The sequence below is a fragment of the Rhinoderma darwinii genome, chromosome 3, assembly GCF_050947455.1.
Source record: "Rhinoderma darwinii isolate aRhiDar2 chromosome 3, aRhiDar2.hap1, whole genome shotgun sequence".
Lineage (NCBI taxonomy): Eukaryota > Metazoa > Chordata > Amphibia > Anura > Rhinodermatidae > Rhinoderma > Rhinoderma darwinii.
Window position 1 is genome coordinate 201,801,929 of NC_134689.1, and position 17,577 is coordinate 201,819,505.

Consider the following 17,577-nt stretch of genomic DNA (forward strand, 5'->3'; position numbering starts at 1 on the left):
GCTGAAATCAAGCTGCTCCTACTTCAAAAGATATTATTGTAATGGTTTGATTAATAAACGGCAGAGAAGGATTTTGAGCATACAAAGCATCGTCTCTTGTGTCATCTTTTCTCCCATATAGAAATATATATATATATATATATATGTATATATATCGATCACCTATGATTTAGATCTGGATAAATCACTGGAGGGCGGGTATCGGTTGACATACCCATTACAAATTTCAGTCTAATATATTTTGGCCCATGATTGCGATAACACACACATATATACATACATAAACATTATATATATATATATATATATATATATATATATATATATATGCACACACCTATACATACAGTGAAGGAAATAAGTATTTGTAAGTTTGCCCACTGTCAAAGACATGAACAGTCTGGAATTTTTAGGCTAGGTTAATTTTACCAGTGAGAGATAGATTATATATATATAAAAAAAAAAAAAAAGAAAATCACATAGTCAAAATTATATATATTTATTTGCATTGTGCACAGAGAAATAAGTATAAGTATAATCAGGGTTATAGGCAGCATTTCTCTTCCTCCAAACACGGCGAGTTGAGTTAATGCCAAAGAGCTCAATTTTAGTCTCATCTGACCACAGCATCTTCTCCCAATCACTCTCAGAATCATCCAGCTGTTCATTTGCAAACTTCAGACGGGCCTGTACATGTGCCTTCTTGAGCAGGGGGACCTTGCGGGCACTTCAGGATTTTAATTCATTACGGCGTAATGTGTTACCAATGGTTTTCTTGGTGACTGTGGTCCCAGCTGCCTTGAGATCATTAACAAGTTCCCCCCGTGTAGTTTTCGGCTGAGCTCTCACCTTCCTCAGGATCAAGGATACCCCACGAGGTGAGATTTTGCATGGAGCCCCAGATTGATGTCGATTGACAGTCATTTTGTATGTCTTCCATTTTCTTACTATTACACCAACAGTTGTCTCCTTCTCACCCAGCGTCTTACTTATGGTTTTGTAGCCCATTCCAGCCTTGTGCAGGTCTATGATCTTGTCCCTGACATCCTTAGAAAGCTCTTTGGTCTAGCCCATGTTGTAGAGGTTAGAGTCAGACTGATAAATTGAGTCTGTGGACAGGAGTCTTTTATACAGGTGACCATATAAGACAGCTGTCTTTAATGCAGGCACCAAGTTGATTTGGAGCGTGTAACTGGTCTGGAGGAGGCTGAACTCTTAATGGTTGGTAGGGGATCAAATACTTATTTCTCTGTGCACAATGCAAATAAATATATATAATTTTGACTATGTGATTTTCTTTTTTTTTTTTTTATATAATCTATCTCTCACTGGTAAAATTAACCTAGCCTAAAAATTCTAGACTGTTCATGACTTTGACAGTGGGCAAACTTACAAAATCAGCAAGGGATCAAATACTTATTTCCTTCACTGTACATACACACATACATATATACATACATATACACACACATATATACACACACACACACACACACACACACACATATATACACATACACACACATATATACACACACACACACATATATATACACACACACACATACATATATGTATATATATATGCACACACACACACACACACACACACACACACACACACACATATATATATATATATATACACACACACACATATATGCACACACACACAAACACACACACATATATATGCACACACACACACACACACACATATATATATAGATATACACGCACACACACACACACACACACACATATATGATTATTTACAAATACATATACATACAGGCTGATTTATTTCCTGCTCAAATATAAGTTCCTTTTAGGGGCGTACACTACCGTTACCATGGACCAATGAAAAGTGGTGAGTTATATTATATGGCACTAAAGGCCCTTTTAAACCGGCCGATAAACGGCCGATGCAGCAAGCTCTCATCAACGAGACATCGTTGATCGGCGCTCGTTTGCTTCTGCCACACGGAGCTATGGATAGGGACAAGCGTTCGTTACTCTGATTGCTCGCCCCCATACATTATCATCATGTCGGCAGCGGGTCTCCCTGTTTACACAGGGAGATGTGCTACCGACAACGATAATATTTAACTTTTTTTTAAAAATACGACCTGCAGATGATCAAGCTTTTGCTCGTTCATCTGATGATCGTTCCCCTGTTTAGGCCTTATTTACACAAACGTGTTTTACGTCCGTGATACGCTCGTGAAAATCATGCGCGTCGCACGGACATATGTTAGTGAATGGTGCAGTTCAAACAGTCCGTGATTTTCACGCAGCGTATGTCCGCTGCGTAAAACTCAACAAACGTCCTATACTTGGCCGTTGTTCGTGCATCACGCACCCATTGAAGTTAATGGGTGTATGAAAAAAGCACTTCCGTATGACGTGCGTGATTCGCGCAACAGTAGATAAAGAAATGAAGGAAAAAATAAAAGCACTTCCTTCATTTCTTTTTCTAAACATCAAAACCGCGTGTCATAAGTATGGCATATGCGTGAAAATCACGCAGCCACGCACTATTCACTGATGATGCGCGCAAAACGCTGCATTTCTTGGGCGCGCAAAACGCACACGTTTGTGTGAATAAGGCCTTACACAGGGTAATTATCCTCAACGAGCGTGTAAAACCCCCTTAAGTCTGTCATGAGCAGTGCTGCAACAGTAACTATTCTACGGGCAGTTATGTAGATGACACAAGTTTATGAATAATTGCAGATGTAGCCATCTTTATCTTGACTTTTAACGCATTAAATACACAATGTCAAGAATCTTTTTATTGACTTTTTCAATGCTTTTCAATGGCTTTTGTTGCGTGATATCACACTTATCAGAGACAAGATAAAGATGGCTACATCTGTATACGTCCTGAGCACAATGGAATGGAGATGCGGATGTTACAACTTTTTGGCCAGGAGATCAGTGATTTCCCCTCCTAATCCTCACAGTCCTGTGTCTTGCTGTAAAACAACTGGCTGAAGCGGGAGCCTCCACCTCTTACCTGTCTGCATAGGAAATAAAGATAAGTATCCCCCACACCCTTTGCTAAGCCCATCTCCTCAGCCATTACCCAGCTGAAAATGGAACAGTGAAACAGAGCAGCAGGAGACTTAGGACTCCTGCACACGAACGTATTTTTTACTCCCGTAAATACTGGCGTAAATACGGGTCCTTTGTCACACGTATTTGACCCGTATTCCACTAGTATTTACAGACCCGTGCCGTAAATACGGGTCCGGTGTCACCAGTATTCCACCCGTATTTACGGACCCGTTTTCTCTGCACTAATCGGCAGCCCCTTCTCTCTATCAGTGCTGGAAAGAGAGAAGGGGCAGCCATTTCGGGCAGAGTTTCCGCAGCGATTGAAAGTAATAGACGTTCATACGTACCGTTGTCTTGGTGACGCGTCCCTCTTTTGACATCCAGTCCAACCTCCCTGGATGACGCGACAGTCCATGTAACCGCTGCAGCCTGTGATTGGCTGCAGCGGTCACATGGGATGAAACGTCATCCCGGGAGGCCGAACTGGAGGAAGAAGCAGGTAAGTTAACTTTTAATACTATTAACTCCAGCGGTAGTCACTGTCCCGGGTGCTGAAATAGTTACTGCCGATCAGTTAACTCTTTCAGCACCCTAGACAGTGACTATCCCCTGACATCGCCTAGCAACGCTGCCGTAATTACGGGTGCATACACGTAGCCACACGCAATTACAGGAGCCCCATAGAATTCTATGGGCTTGCCCGTGCCGTTATTATGGCCTGAAATAGAACATGTTCTACATTTTTCAACGGCACGGGCACCTTCCCTTAAGCATACGGGAAGGTACCCATGGCCAATAGAAGTCTATGGGCCCGTAATTACGGGCCATAATTACGGCTCGTAATTACGGCCGTTTTTACGTTCGTGTGCATGAGGCCTAACCTTGTATTCTCTGCAGGATTTCTATAAGACAGTTTGTTTTAGGAAAATGTAGAAAAGCCTGCAGATTGACAAATAGTGCGGGGCAAATATACCTCATGTTTAGTTATCATTCATTTCAAGGCTTAGTAAACCTTTGAAGACTTTATTTTTTTTTCACTAAAACAATGTAATTTTTTTACTTTTTGAGATGCAGCTTCTATGTATTCTGGATACATAGAAGCTATATCTTGCGCTGAAACCTGAATCCATCGGGATTGACAGCGGGTCCTGTGTGTCTCTGACATGAAGGATCCACCTGTTATCAATCACATCTAACTTAGATGTGATCGATAACAGCAGGATCCTGTGTAGTAGAGACACGCAGGACCCGCTGTCACCCAAGCTGTCAGTCCCACTGACCTGACGGATACAGGTTTCAGCGCAAGATACAGCTTCTATGTAACCAAAATACATAGAAGCTGCAGCTCAAAAAGTACAAAAACATTTTTTATAAAAATACAATTACAAAGTTACATTAAACACTATAAAACGTTGTTTTAGTAAAAAAAAAAAAACAATATTGAAAGGTTTACATAGCCTTTAAGAAAATAAAATTAATTAATATCCACATAATTGTTTAGGCTATATTCATATCACATATGCTGTTGGTTTGTAATGTTTTTATGTAATAAATGTATGCCAAAAGGATAACATTCTGGCAATATTTTCTGTTTGTATACTTGTTTTAATAGATCCATTTCATTTAACCTTCAAAAAGAGCAAAAGTATGCCTAAAAGGCATATATTTACAGTATACTTAAAATATTGGAACTGTACGGCCCAAACGTTATGTGAATTAAAATATATTTTATGGATTTGTCTAGAGACCCTGTCTGTGTGTCATTACAATTTGATGGGCTTTAACCTTTAATTATAATAGAATTCAATGCTAGTGGTAAGGGGGTTTCTTCTTCACAAGGTAGCCTGAGAAATCCATAAATTGTAAAAACTTCATAAAAATCTCACTTTTCTTACCTGTCAAAATCCCCATTGCACAAAGCTCTAACTGAAATCTTGAAAGCCTGCCACACAGGGTTTAATGTATTCTTTACTACTTCTGTCTTGTGGCAAATTGTGAAGCTGAGAAAAAAAGATATTAGGCTCATATCAGATATGTCACATAATAATTGGTACTCAGCTGGTGTACACACAAGCCATTTCTCTATATTGTCTTTAAACTACTTTACTGTAAAATAATAACCTCTTATTTGGGTCACTGTAAAATCAAATATACTAGAATATATTACACACTACTAGACTATAATGTATAAAAACCTTCTCCATCCACCAACAAGCATATGTGATTTTATTGTTTTTGTAACCTCCAAATGTCCAATTTTTTTGTTAACCGGATTTAAACCACATAAAATTTTCAAAAAAAGTCAATAGGTTGTGAAGAGAAAATTGAAATTTTTTGGAATAAAAAAATGTAAACAGGAAGTGCCTAAATAATGAAATTTCTACACTACAATATATTGTTGTTTCAAAATCAAGACTACGAATTACTATGGTGAAATTTATATAAAAATATATAGATCAATAGTAAATTATCAAAAAATATTTCAGGTCCCTACAAGCCCAGTAGAGCCATTACTAAACAAACTGATTCTTAGAGGTTGACCACTAAGGCCATGTTCAGACGTAGCAGAATTTTTCAGCTGAAAATGTTGCTGCAGATTCGTTGCGAATTTGCAGCAACATTTTCATATTTGACAGGTAATTCAGACGTTGTGGATATAACAGCAGGCTTGCTGCAGATTTCGGCCTTAGCAATACAAATGCTGAAATCCGCAATGCTTCTCCACAACATAATGTGCATGCTGCAGAGGGAAAACTCTGCACCGTAGCCTAAATTCTGCACAGTTATTTTCCGCAAAGTCTGAACTAAATTTCCTAAAAATGTATAGAAACAAATGTAAAAAACAGCTGCTGCAGAATTCCACTGCGGACTCTCCGTAGCGGAATTCAACAGCAATTCCGCTACGTCTGAATGTGCCCTAAAAAGCAGCTTGCTAAAAAATAAAATATATTTCTTATCTTTTAAATTTGGCAACGTTCCCAGACTGTGGGTCATCACAGTTTCCCACCAGTGCCCATTTTTAACACATGATGACGTTTTCTCCAGAGGTACATGACCTTGCAAGCTAATTGCTCTCTGTAGCAGTGATGTGTTGTCCATAGAGGATCACCTGCAGAGGTCATGTGGTGCCAGATGATAAAGGGAAATGACGGGGTACCCAGTGACTTGGTGCTGGAGCGATGACAAATTTTGAATCTTAAGACGTTAGTAAAACAACTTTTAAGCTCTAGTTCATTACTGAGCTTGGAGTTAATTCCTGCAGAAGTCCTTATCCTACAACTACAGAAGACATAACTTTATGGAAACTGGTAGTGAGTTTTTGTCAGTATTGTAACATGAAGGCAGTAAATCAATGGATTCTCCAGTCTGAAGCAGGTGGCAGCTAAGGGAATTTGAAATGCTTTTGAGGAATAGATTATACTATAATGAAGCCACTACAAGTCGGCTGATTAAAAAAAGAACTGGAAACAGATAAGTATTTTACATTAGAATCATATGATTCCTACAGCAACCTATTATGTGGATGTTTTATACTAATTGAAAAAAAAAAAGTCTGTCAGTGTTCTGGGAACATATAATTGTACAGACACATTTTGTGATGAGATTAGTTAATTACATGGCGGAGAAGCAGGAGCATCAACAGTACATTTTAAGTGACGTACCTTCCATCTTCATTGCTTCGGTAAAACACTAGAAAAGGGTCTGATTTTCCAAAAAAGTCTTTCTTGTCAAGTTTATTGGCACAAAACTGCATTAACACAGAATCCTAAAATGCAAGAAAAATGTTACCATTAACCTAAATATGAATAACAACACACCCCCTCTAAGGCCTCATTTACACGAATGTATTATACGCGCGTGCTTTGCACGCATGTCGTACGCACCTATATTAGTCAATGGGGCTGTTTAGACGATGCGTGAATTGCGCTCATTGCGTGTGCGCAGAAAAAAACTCACGACATGTTCTATAATCGTGCGTTTTTCGCGCACTCACGCACCCATTGAAGTCAATGGGTGCGTGAAAACCACGCATGCCGCACGGAAGCACTTCCGTGCGAACTGCGTGATTCGCGCAAGAGCTGTCAAACTCCTGAATGTAAACAGAAAAGCACCACGTGCTTTTCTGTTTACAAACATCCAAACGGAGTGTCAAATTCGAGATGAGCGCCCCGAACTTCACCGGGTTCGGCCAAACTCGTTTTGACCGAAACCGGTAAAAAATGTTCGGGTACGCGACGTCAGGAGACAGTCACTGTCCACGGTGCTGAAAGCGTTAAACTGGTTCAGCACCATGGACAGTGACTTCCGCTCCGAAAATCCATGAACCTGTAAAAAAAAAAAGACGTTCTGACTTACCGATAACTCCGGTCCGACCTCCCGGGATGACAGTTCAGTCAAAGTGACAGCTGCAGCCAATCACAGGCCAAGCACAGGCTGCAGCCAATCACAGGCCAAGCACAGGCTGCAGCCAATCACAGGCTGCAGCGGTCTCATGGACTGCGGCGTCATCCTGGGAGGTGGGGCCGGATGACAAGAGAGGGACGCGTCACCAAGGCAACGGCCGGGAGCCCGGACTGGGGGAAGCAGGAAGTTCTTGGTAAGTATGAAAGTCTTTTTTTATTCACAGGTTGGTGTATATTGTGTTCGGCATTCACTGTCGAGGGTGCTGAAATAGTTACTGCCGATCAGTTAACTCTTTCAGCACCTTGGACAGTGACGGGCGTCGACTAGCCTCATCAATATGATGGCGGCTGCGCGAAAATCACGCAGCCGCGCATCATACACGGATGACACACGGAGCTGCCAAGTGCCTTTTGCGCGCGCAAAACGCAGCATTTTTTGCGCGCGCAAAACGCACACGCTCGTGTAAATGAGGCCTAAAGCATATAGTTGACGCATACCTTTCTTTTTTTAACCTCTAAAACGTCTATATTCAACTGTATGTAAAATATGTATACATCCATATACCAATTACTCTGTAATTGACTTTCACTTAAAAACAAAAACCCAAACATAATTATTATAATAATAATAATATATTTTAACCTACAACCTCATTTGCAGGGTAAATAGCATGGTAGACTTTGCTTTTTAATCCAGTATCTTTCGGCATACCTGTTGTCCATAGAAACCAATAGGCATTTCACACATATATGTCATAAAAGTCAGATCTGTACACTCAAATGCAATCTACGGCCTGATTTGCCTTCTAGTCAGCTTCCAAGGCAATTTCAAGAAAGAAGGGATCAATGATTTTCATGAAAATTGTTCATATTTACAGGTAAATGATTTATTAGAAATACTACAAAACATTTCTACAGTATGTTCCCATAGAACAGAGAAACAGCACAGCTCATAAACAGTCTTCTATGGATGGACAGTCCATGGAAGCATCAAGCAAATGAGAATAAAAAAATCGAATCCAGCAGAGTCCCATAAAACCAGGTGATTTATTGAAAACGTTTCAAAATTCATATCCAAGACAAATGGATGCGCTTCAAACTTGTGCGGCCCTCACTCACTTGAAGCTTGCTATGAGTAAGGGCCATAGAGGATGAAACATGAAAGTGGGTGCTTAATTTGTCTCAGATGTGGATTTTAAACCATTGTCAATTAATCACCTTCTTTTACAGGACTCTGTTTGCTTGATTAAATTTTTTTATGCTCACGTCTTTGTTTAACCCTTTCCCGCCGCAGCCATTTTTCGGATTTTCACTTTTGTTTTTTTCTCCCCACATTCCAAAACCATAACTTTTTTATTTTTCCATCAATATTGCCGTATGAGGGCTTATTTTTTTGCGGGAGGAGTTGGAGATTTTCACGACACCATTTATTGTACCATATTATGTAGAGGGAAACTGGATAAAAAATATTTGCGGGGTGAAATAAGAAAAAAACAGCGATTTCTCAATATTTTGGGGGGTTTTGTTTTTACAGCGTTCCTTGCTCTGAAAAAACGGCATATTATCTTTATTCTGTGGGTCAATACGATTACGGTGATACCAAACATTAATGTTTTACTACTTTTACAAGGAGAAAACTGTTAAAATTAAAATTTGAGTTTTCTGGCCATATTCTGAGAGCGATAACTTTTATATTTTTTTGTCGATTGAGCGGTATAAGGGCTTTTTTTTTTGTGGTGCGAGCTGTAGTTTCTATTGGTACTATTTTGGTGTACATGAGACTTTTTGATCACTTTTTAATCCATTTTTTGTTGGAGAAGAAGTGACCAAAAAACTGTGATTCAGCGATTTATATTTTACGGCGTTCACCGTGTGAACTAAATAATGATATATTGTAATAGTTCAGACTTTTACAGGCGTGTCGATACCAGTTATGTTAATATTTTTACATTGTGCTTGAGAGAAAATGGGAAACTTCAAATTTTTTATTTATTTATATTTATTAAAAAAATATGTATGTTACTGTTTTTTTATGTGTCCCCCTAGAGAACTCGAACCAGCAATCGTTGGATCTCTTGCATGATATACTGCAATACTAATGTATTGCAGTATATCGTGATTCTGACACTCTCCTATGAAGCCCTGCCAGAGACGGGGCTTCATAGAAGTACAAAGATGGCAGACCTCGGGGTCTTCATCAGGCCCCCAGGCTGCCATGCCAACCAACAGCACCCCGCAATCACATCGCGGGGAGGCCTTTGCAACGTTACAGAGGGCCGCCCCCTGTTTCTAGTCATTTAAATGCTGCAATTGTAATTGACCGTGGAATTTAACGAATTAAACGAGCGGGATGTCGCTCGTTACCCTGAAGTGTCAGCTGAAACAGCCGACATGCTCGTTCCATGGAGTAGGCTCAGCCTGCTCCATACTCTCCCACACGACGTGTGCCGTATATATACGGCGGATGTCGGGAAGAGTTTAAAAATAAAAATAAATTGACACTGTTGTCAAGTTTCACATTAGGGCCTTATTCACACTATTTTTCATGCACATGATTGTCCATGTTATGTCAATGTGGTTTCCATGAGTGTCATCCGATTTTCTCGTCCGTGTTTCTCCTATGCAAGCACTTCCTGGTTTTACTTTTTTTTTTCTCTGTATTTCTTTAGCAACTAATGAATGAAAAACGGACTGAACACGCATGTCATCTATTTGCTGTCTGTGTTTTTCACGCACACATAGCCTTCAATAGGTATGGCTGATCCGCAAAAATGGACCAGTATAGGACATGCAGTGAGTTTCAAACAACGGACACATGCCCTGTGAAAAAACAAGGATGTGTGAATAGTCCCATTGTATTGAATTGTTCAGTGTGCTGTCAGCTATTTAGACGGACAGCACAGCACATGGACGTGAAATACATTCGCGTAAATAAGGCCTTACAGCTGCTGCACTCTTGGAACTGATGGCAGATAAGGCAATTTTATGGCTGAAGTCTGGCAGCCTATGTATAGAATAGAGGCCACAACAGACAGTCATTGGAAAGAGGTGAACAATTGCTGGAAATCTAAAACTTTTCATTATAATTTATTTTTCATACATTAGTAGCACATGAGAATATATGAAACTTTGTAATATTTCTTATTTTGGAAAAGTAGCATCTTCCTAGCCTGTTGTTCCACTTTCCCGGCCTGCATGCTCCCAAAGGGTCAGTGGAGTTTTCTGGTGACTTGGAATCAGCGGCAAAAAAAATTGAATCCCCCCCCCCCCCCAATTATTTCAATGGGAGGTAGAGGTTGTTTCTTTCCCGAGCAGCTTTGGACAGTCTTGCTCAGTCTTCGAGCGGTTTCCACCTCTAATCTCCCATTGAAATCAATGGGGGGGGTCAAAAAAACCTGCGGCGCTCGTTGTGAGCGTTTTTTGCATTAGATTTAATGGCCGGGGAAAAAAAGTTAATTCACAGAAGGTGAATATATAGAATTGTGGGATGTCATATTGTTAATTAAGCTTTCAGGTACACATTCCTGTTCATCAAAGCGAGATCATTTCATGGTGATTCAAAAAGGGTTTTAGCATCCCTTCAGTTTTAAAAACTGCAGTATGCCCTGTTGTTCACGCTTATGCCTCCTTCTTTTTGAAGTTTTGCAGCAGGTTTCTTCAATTACTTTAATTCGGAAAACTTCAGCGTTAAAACTGCATGTAACAACCACAATTGGAGTTTCTTTTACATGCAGTACCACAATGCAGTTGTCCATAGAATATTTTTCTAAAACTGTTCTGTTCAAATGCATGTTTATAAGTATTCATGTAACCAAGTATTTACATGTGGTTTCCATGTTGTGGGAATGGTAAGGCTCTCTGACGCACCATTAATCAGCGCGTGAAAGTGCCCTTGTAGTTTAATATACCTCAAGTCCCGTACAACCCAGCAAATGGGGACCATAGGTAACTATTATGCTGGGAGAAAATTAATGAACAACTACTTACTCGGCAATTGTTGAGTTCTTCAGCAAAAATGATAATGGTTCCACAGTTCTTCCCTGGAATTCCTCTATTCGAGAAAAAGAATCAGAAAGAGGCATGTTAAGGAAAAGTTACAATCTAAGGGTATGTGCACACACACTAATTACGTCCGTAATTGACGGACGTATTTCGGCCGCAAGTCCCGGACCGAACACAGTGCAGGGAGCCGGGCTCCTAGCATCATACTTATGTACGATGCTAGGAGTCCCTGCCTCTCTGCAGGACAACTGTCCCGTACTGTAATCATGTTTTCAGTACGGGACAGTAGTTCCACGGAGAGGCAGGGACTCCTAGCATCGTACATAACTATGATGCTAGGAGCCCGGCTCACTGCAGTGTGTTCGGTCCGGGACTTGCGGCCGAATTATGTCCGTCAATTACGGACGTAATTAGTGTGTGTGCACATACCCTAAGAGTACTGGTTCAAACAGTAAGTATTACCAGTAAAACCTGCAATATCATTTGAGAAAACAGTTACTATTACTACTGTTACAATATATTTACTTGTCATATGAGCAGCTAACTTCTTACCATTAGTAGTATTTTTTTATTATTGTATTCAGACTCCTTATGTAAAAGAAAGGGTTGGCCAGAGATTGCATGACAAGAATTGTGCCTGGGCATGGCCCACCAACAACTAACAAATACAGTATGAAGCAATGACCTAGGACAAATTGTTTTAATAGAGATCCCAAAACAAAAAAGTGTTCTACTGTAATACAGTCATTGATATTACTAGAAGCAGTGAAGTATAACACAGCATTTCAATTTTTTCCCATAACTTTTATATTTCTCCATTGATGTAGCCATATGTGGGCTTGTTTTCTGTGGGACGAGGTGCAGTATTCATCTGTGCCGTTTTAGGGTAAATGGTACTTATGGATTAACTTTTATTATATTATGTGGGGGGGGAAGCAATTCTACGGCAGTTTTCTTGTGGATTATGTGTACTACGTTCCTCATGCTGTTTTGATAACATCTTAACTGACTTGATACCATATATGTTTATTTGTGCAATTTTTTATTTTTTTAATAAAATTTCCTTGACTGTATTTAATAATTTTTTTTTCATTACACTAGGGGACTTTACAATGCAATCAAAAATGCTGATATAATGCTTTGGTATATCAAAACATTACTGCCTGTCAGTGTAAAACTGACAGGCAGTCTATTAGGAAGTGCCTCGCAATCTTGGCAGGCCTGGGAGCCTTTCTTAGGTGATCGCGTTCACAGGCGGTTGTTGGGTGACAGTTGTAGCCCCCGCTTTCTGTCAAAACACTCAAATGACTCGGCTGTTGAAGCAGGAGCCCGGCTGTCAGTCACAGCCAAGCTCCCACGGTCATTGTGCAGGCACTGCGTGTGTGCGCGCTTGATCACCAACACACACGTTAGATGTCGGATTGCGGGAGGGGGACCCATCCGTGACATGCATGTATGTGATTATGCATTAAGAGGTTAGGGTACATTTATGGGGAGGTAAGGCTGCGTCAGAGAGCTGTGTCATTACTGAACTGCGGCAAACCACATGTAAATATATGCTTTTTTTGCTTTAGTTATACTGCTGGCTTGATTACGATTCCGACTGTACCCTTAATGTTAACAACACTTCAAGAAAATGCAGTTTATTTATTGGTTCTTAGTTACATTTACGTTTTACAGTGACATATACAGTAAGGATGTGAAATGTGCATCCTTAATCTGACAAAAACGCTGACAAAATATTGTTGCATAAAACATGCAAGAGTAGTTCACTGACATCTGTCACCTAATACAGCCCTTGATGTTAGGGCAACTATAGGATTTTGTATTAAACAAAAGATAACCCCCCTCCATACATACGCACACATCTTCTGAAGGGTACACACACACATGTCGGCCATTTAATCTGCAAAAAATGTGCCGATATTAAAAATAATTTCTGGTAAAACTGCATGGCGGCTGCTACGTGTGTCCCTACCCTAAGGGGGGATTCACACGAGCGTGTATTCGGTCCGTGCGGGCCGCGTGGTTTTCACGCGCCACGCACAGACCAATACAAGTCTATGGGGCAGTACAGACCGTCCGTGCTTTTTGCGCAGCGTTTGTCAGCTGCGCAAAAAGCGCGACAGGTTCAATATCTCCGCGTATTTTGCGCATCACGCACCCATTGAAGTCAATGGGTGCGTGAAAACCACGCAGGTCGCACGGAAGCACTTCCGTGCGAACCGACTGAAACAGCGCACCAGCTGTCAAAAGGATGAATGTAACCAGAAAAGCACCACGTGCTTTTCTGTTTCCAAACATCCAAATGGAGTGTCTTTGAGATAAGCGAACCCGGACAATCGAACCGAACTTCACCGGGTTCGGCCGAACTCGTTTTGGCCGAACCCGGCAAAAAAATTTCCGGTACGCGACGTCCGGAGATAGTCACTGTCCAGGGTGCTGAAAGAGTTAAACTGTTTCAGCACCATGGACAGTGACTACCGATCCCAATAAACATGAACCTGTAAAAAAAAAACGATGTTCTGCCTTACCGATAACTCCCGGCTTCTTCCTCCAGTCTGACCTCCCGGGATGACAATTCAGTCCAAGTGACAGCTCCAGCCAATCACAGGCCAAGCACAGGCTGCAGCGGTCACATGGACTGCCGCGTCATCCAGGGAGGTGGGGCCCGATGTCAAGAGAGGCGCGTCACCAAGGACGCGTCACCAAGGACGCGTCACCAAGGCAACGGCCGGGAAGTTCTCGGTAAGTACTTTTTCTTTTTTTTTAACAGGTTGCTGTATATTGTGTTCGGCATTCACTGTCGAGGGTGCTGAAAGAGTTACTGCCAATCAGTTAGCTCTTTCAGCACCTTGGACAGTGACGGGCGTCGACTAGCCTCATCTCTATGATGGCGGCTGCGCGAAAATCACGCAGCCGCGCATCATACACGGATGACACACGCAGCTGTCAAATGGTTTTTGCGCGCGCAAAACGCTGCGTTGTTTGCGCGCGCAAAAACGCAACGTCCGTCTGTATCTGCCCTAAGTGTGAGGCTTTTCATATGCTAATTCAAGGGGTTTTCCAGTCCCTAAAAATTTATGGCCTATCCTCAGGATGCAAGCAGAAGCTGTCCAAAAGGGGCAGTCCAAATCCAACCCCAAACCAACGAAGGAGAATTATTTATACACTAGTATTTCACAACTTACCACTGGGTTTTTCCAGACACAAAATTATCTTGTGCATAAATGGCCATACACGACAGTAATTCTAACTACTGTTCCAATTGCTACCATACTGATAAAGGCAGCTCCTAGTCAATATATTAATACTAATATACAATAATAATATAAGTGTAAACTAATATTACTAAGGGCATTTACAGAGTTACAGATATTATATGTTATATGTTCCCAGCTCTTAAAAGTAGTACTGGTGAGGTTGCCAATCTCCAAAGCTGGAAGTTCATGATACAAGGATAACAATCCCCTGTATTGCAGGTGTCCTTTCAGGTTGAGCCCTCCATGTATATTATTACACGGTCAGCACACTAAAAAAATGTTATTGTAATGATGGGGGTAGGGAAACGGACAAGTGAGCCCTAATCTACCCGCCACTCTGTCCCTGCCTACTTGCAACGACCCGCCCTAGGCGACGGGGTACAACTGGGCGGCGGTCCCTACGCTCAGTAAGTGCACGAGACAAACAGACAAGGGTACACAAAGCTAAGGGAAATGAGGCAATTGCCCACGGCAACACCGTGAGCAACAAGAGTGGTGAACGAGCCGAGTCAAACCAGGAGTGCACGAGGTACCAAACGCAGAGCAGAAGAGTAGTCAGTAAGCCAGGGTCAGTATGGAGCAGGATCAAATAGTCAGAAGCTGTAGCTGAGCCAGGAATCCACACGAGAAGAATCACAAGCAAAGGAGGAACAGGAAAGGCAGGTATAAATAGACAGAGGGCGGGAGCTAGCTCCGTCTGGCCAGGCTGCGATAGGCTCTCCCACTCCTAAGCCTGCCATCCTGAGTGGTGGAAGCTGGAGTCAGTCTCAGAGACATAGACTCAGGTGCAGACTGATTACCTATGGGCGTATACACAGAAGTTGTGCCTGGCAGATCCTTTACAGTTATGAGTAAAAACTTATGAAAAGAACAGAAGCAGGATTTTTCAGTATTAAGCATTCTCAACAGGAGTTATCTTTTAGCAAACACATTACTAGCAAAATTGAGCAAAACAAAAATCAATATCTAATTTAGAAATTTTTTATTTTACCAATCTTGTCAGAACCTGTTTATCTCTCATGCTAAGCTCTTTGGGGAAAAAAACAACTCCATAAAATTCCAATTAAACTCCACATGTCCTCAATAATGCTTGTTGGATTTGTTCATGGGTGCATAGGAAAAAAACACACACATATACTAGTATCAAAAAAAAATGCTTAACTTCTTTCCCTCTCTAACCTGTAGTAGAAAGTTACAGATATAATTTGATTGGCTGATACTGGCTATGTTCTTTATTTGTAAGAAGTAGCATCAACAGGAGGCCACACAGCAAAGATCAAAATTGGCCCACAATTAAGGTGCTGGATTTTTTCACTCATGGCCTGCTTTTGTTTCCCCATATACACCCTTTCCGTGAATCTTGGGACAATTTCCCTCTGGAGCATATCCTGCAGTTCTCACCTCACATTTGCATAGGGTAAGGGCAGTGGCGTAACTACCGCTGTAGCAGCCGTAGCGTCTGCTACGGGGCCAGCGGCTTAAGGGGGCCTGTGCTGCCTGCCGAAACGCCCACCCATATGCCCGGTGGCGCAGCTAGCAGCCGGTATGGCTGCTACAACGGTAGCGACACTACTACGGGGCCCGTGCCGCCAAGCCTCTAACATGTATGAGCCGGGCGACACGGTCCCTCTCATGCCCGGGGGCATCGCTAGCACCAGAGGGGGCCCCGGTGCTAGCAACAGCCACCCCCTCTTGCAGTAATTGTACATGCATCTATAGCACTCAGGTACAAATACATGCGTTAGTGCTGAATGTTCCATGCCCCGACCATTCAGCGCCTTACAATGACGCCGATTGGCGGGGCAAAATGACTTGCCCCGCCAATCAGCGTCTTTTAACTACGCTAGTGGCGCGATGACGTCATCGTGTCACTTCCGTGCTTGAAAGGCACTGATTGACAGGGAAAGTCATTCAGCCCTTCCAATCAGCTCCTTTGAACGACGCGCAGCTTGCGACCTGCTTAGAAGAGAGCAGATCTGAATTGTCACCGGTCAGCGCAGGAACGGGATCAGGGTAAGTATTTTTTATTTTTTTTTCTACTAAAACTGTGAGTGGCATTATCTACAGTGGGGGTGTATATGCGGGGCACTATATACAGGGGGGCTCTATAAATGGGGATGTGAGGCACTATATACAGGGGGAGCTATATGTGGGAAACTATATACAGGGGTGGGATATTTGTAGAGCACTATCAATAGGGATAGCTATTTGTAGAGCACTATCTACAGGGGTCGGCTATATGTGGGACACTATATACAGGGGTGGGTTACCTGTGGGGCACTATATACAGGGGGAGCTATATGTGAGGAACTGTCTACAGAGGTGGGCTATATGTGGAGCACTATCTATAGGGGGAGCTATTTGTAGGGCACTATCTACAGGGGTGGGCTATATGTGGGACACTATATACAGGGGTGGGTTACCTGTGGGGCACTATCTACAGGGGGACTATATATAGAGTATGTTTACATCGGTGGGCTATATGTGAGGCACTATCTACAGAGGTGAGCTATATGTGTATCACTATCTATAGGGGAAGCTATATGTAGGGCAGCATGGTGGCTCAGTGGTTAGCATTATTGCCTTGCAGCTCTGGAGTCCATATGTGGGCACTATCTACAAAGGGCTGTATGTGGGGCACTATCTACAGGGGCTTCAATGTACGGCACTAGCTACAGAGGCTCTATGAGGGTCACTATGTACAGGGGGCTATGGGGCACTATCTACAAAGGGCACGGTGTGTGTGTGTGTGTGTGTGTGTGTGTGTGTGTGTGTGTGGGACACAGTATATGATACTATTATAATCAGGAACACAGTGTATGGCGCTATTATAGTTAGTGGTGCAGTGT

At 41.9% G+C, this 17,577-nt stretch overlaps 1 protein-coding gene across 1 annotated transcript in view; it reads right to left on the minus strand.

Moving 5' to 3' along the window:
- CPNE8 (copine 8) overlaps positions 1-17,577 on the minus strand; it is a 424,222-nt gene that overhangs the window by 164,305 nt on the left and 242,340 nt on the right. The window contains exons 7-9 of the mRNA XM_075857239.1: positions 11,451-11,514; positions 6,723-6,826; positions 4,956-5,060 (exon numbers count right to left, since the gene is read on the minus strand). Coding sequence (XP_075713354.1) covers positions 4,956-5,060; positions 6,723-6,826; positions 11,451-11,514 — 273 coding nt within the window. The remainder of the gene's footprint in view (positions 1-4,955; positions 5,061-6,722; positions 6,827-11,450; positions 11,515-17,577) is intronic.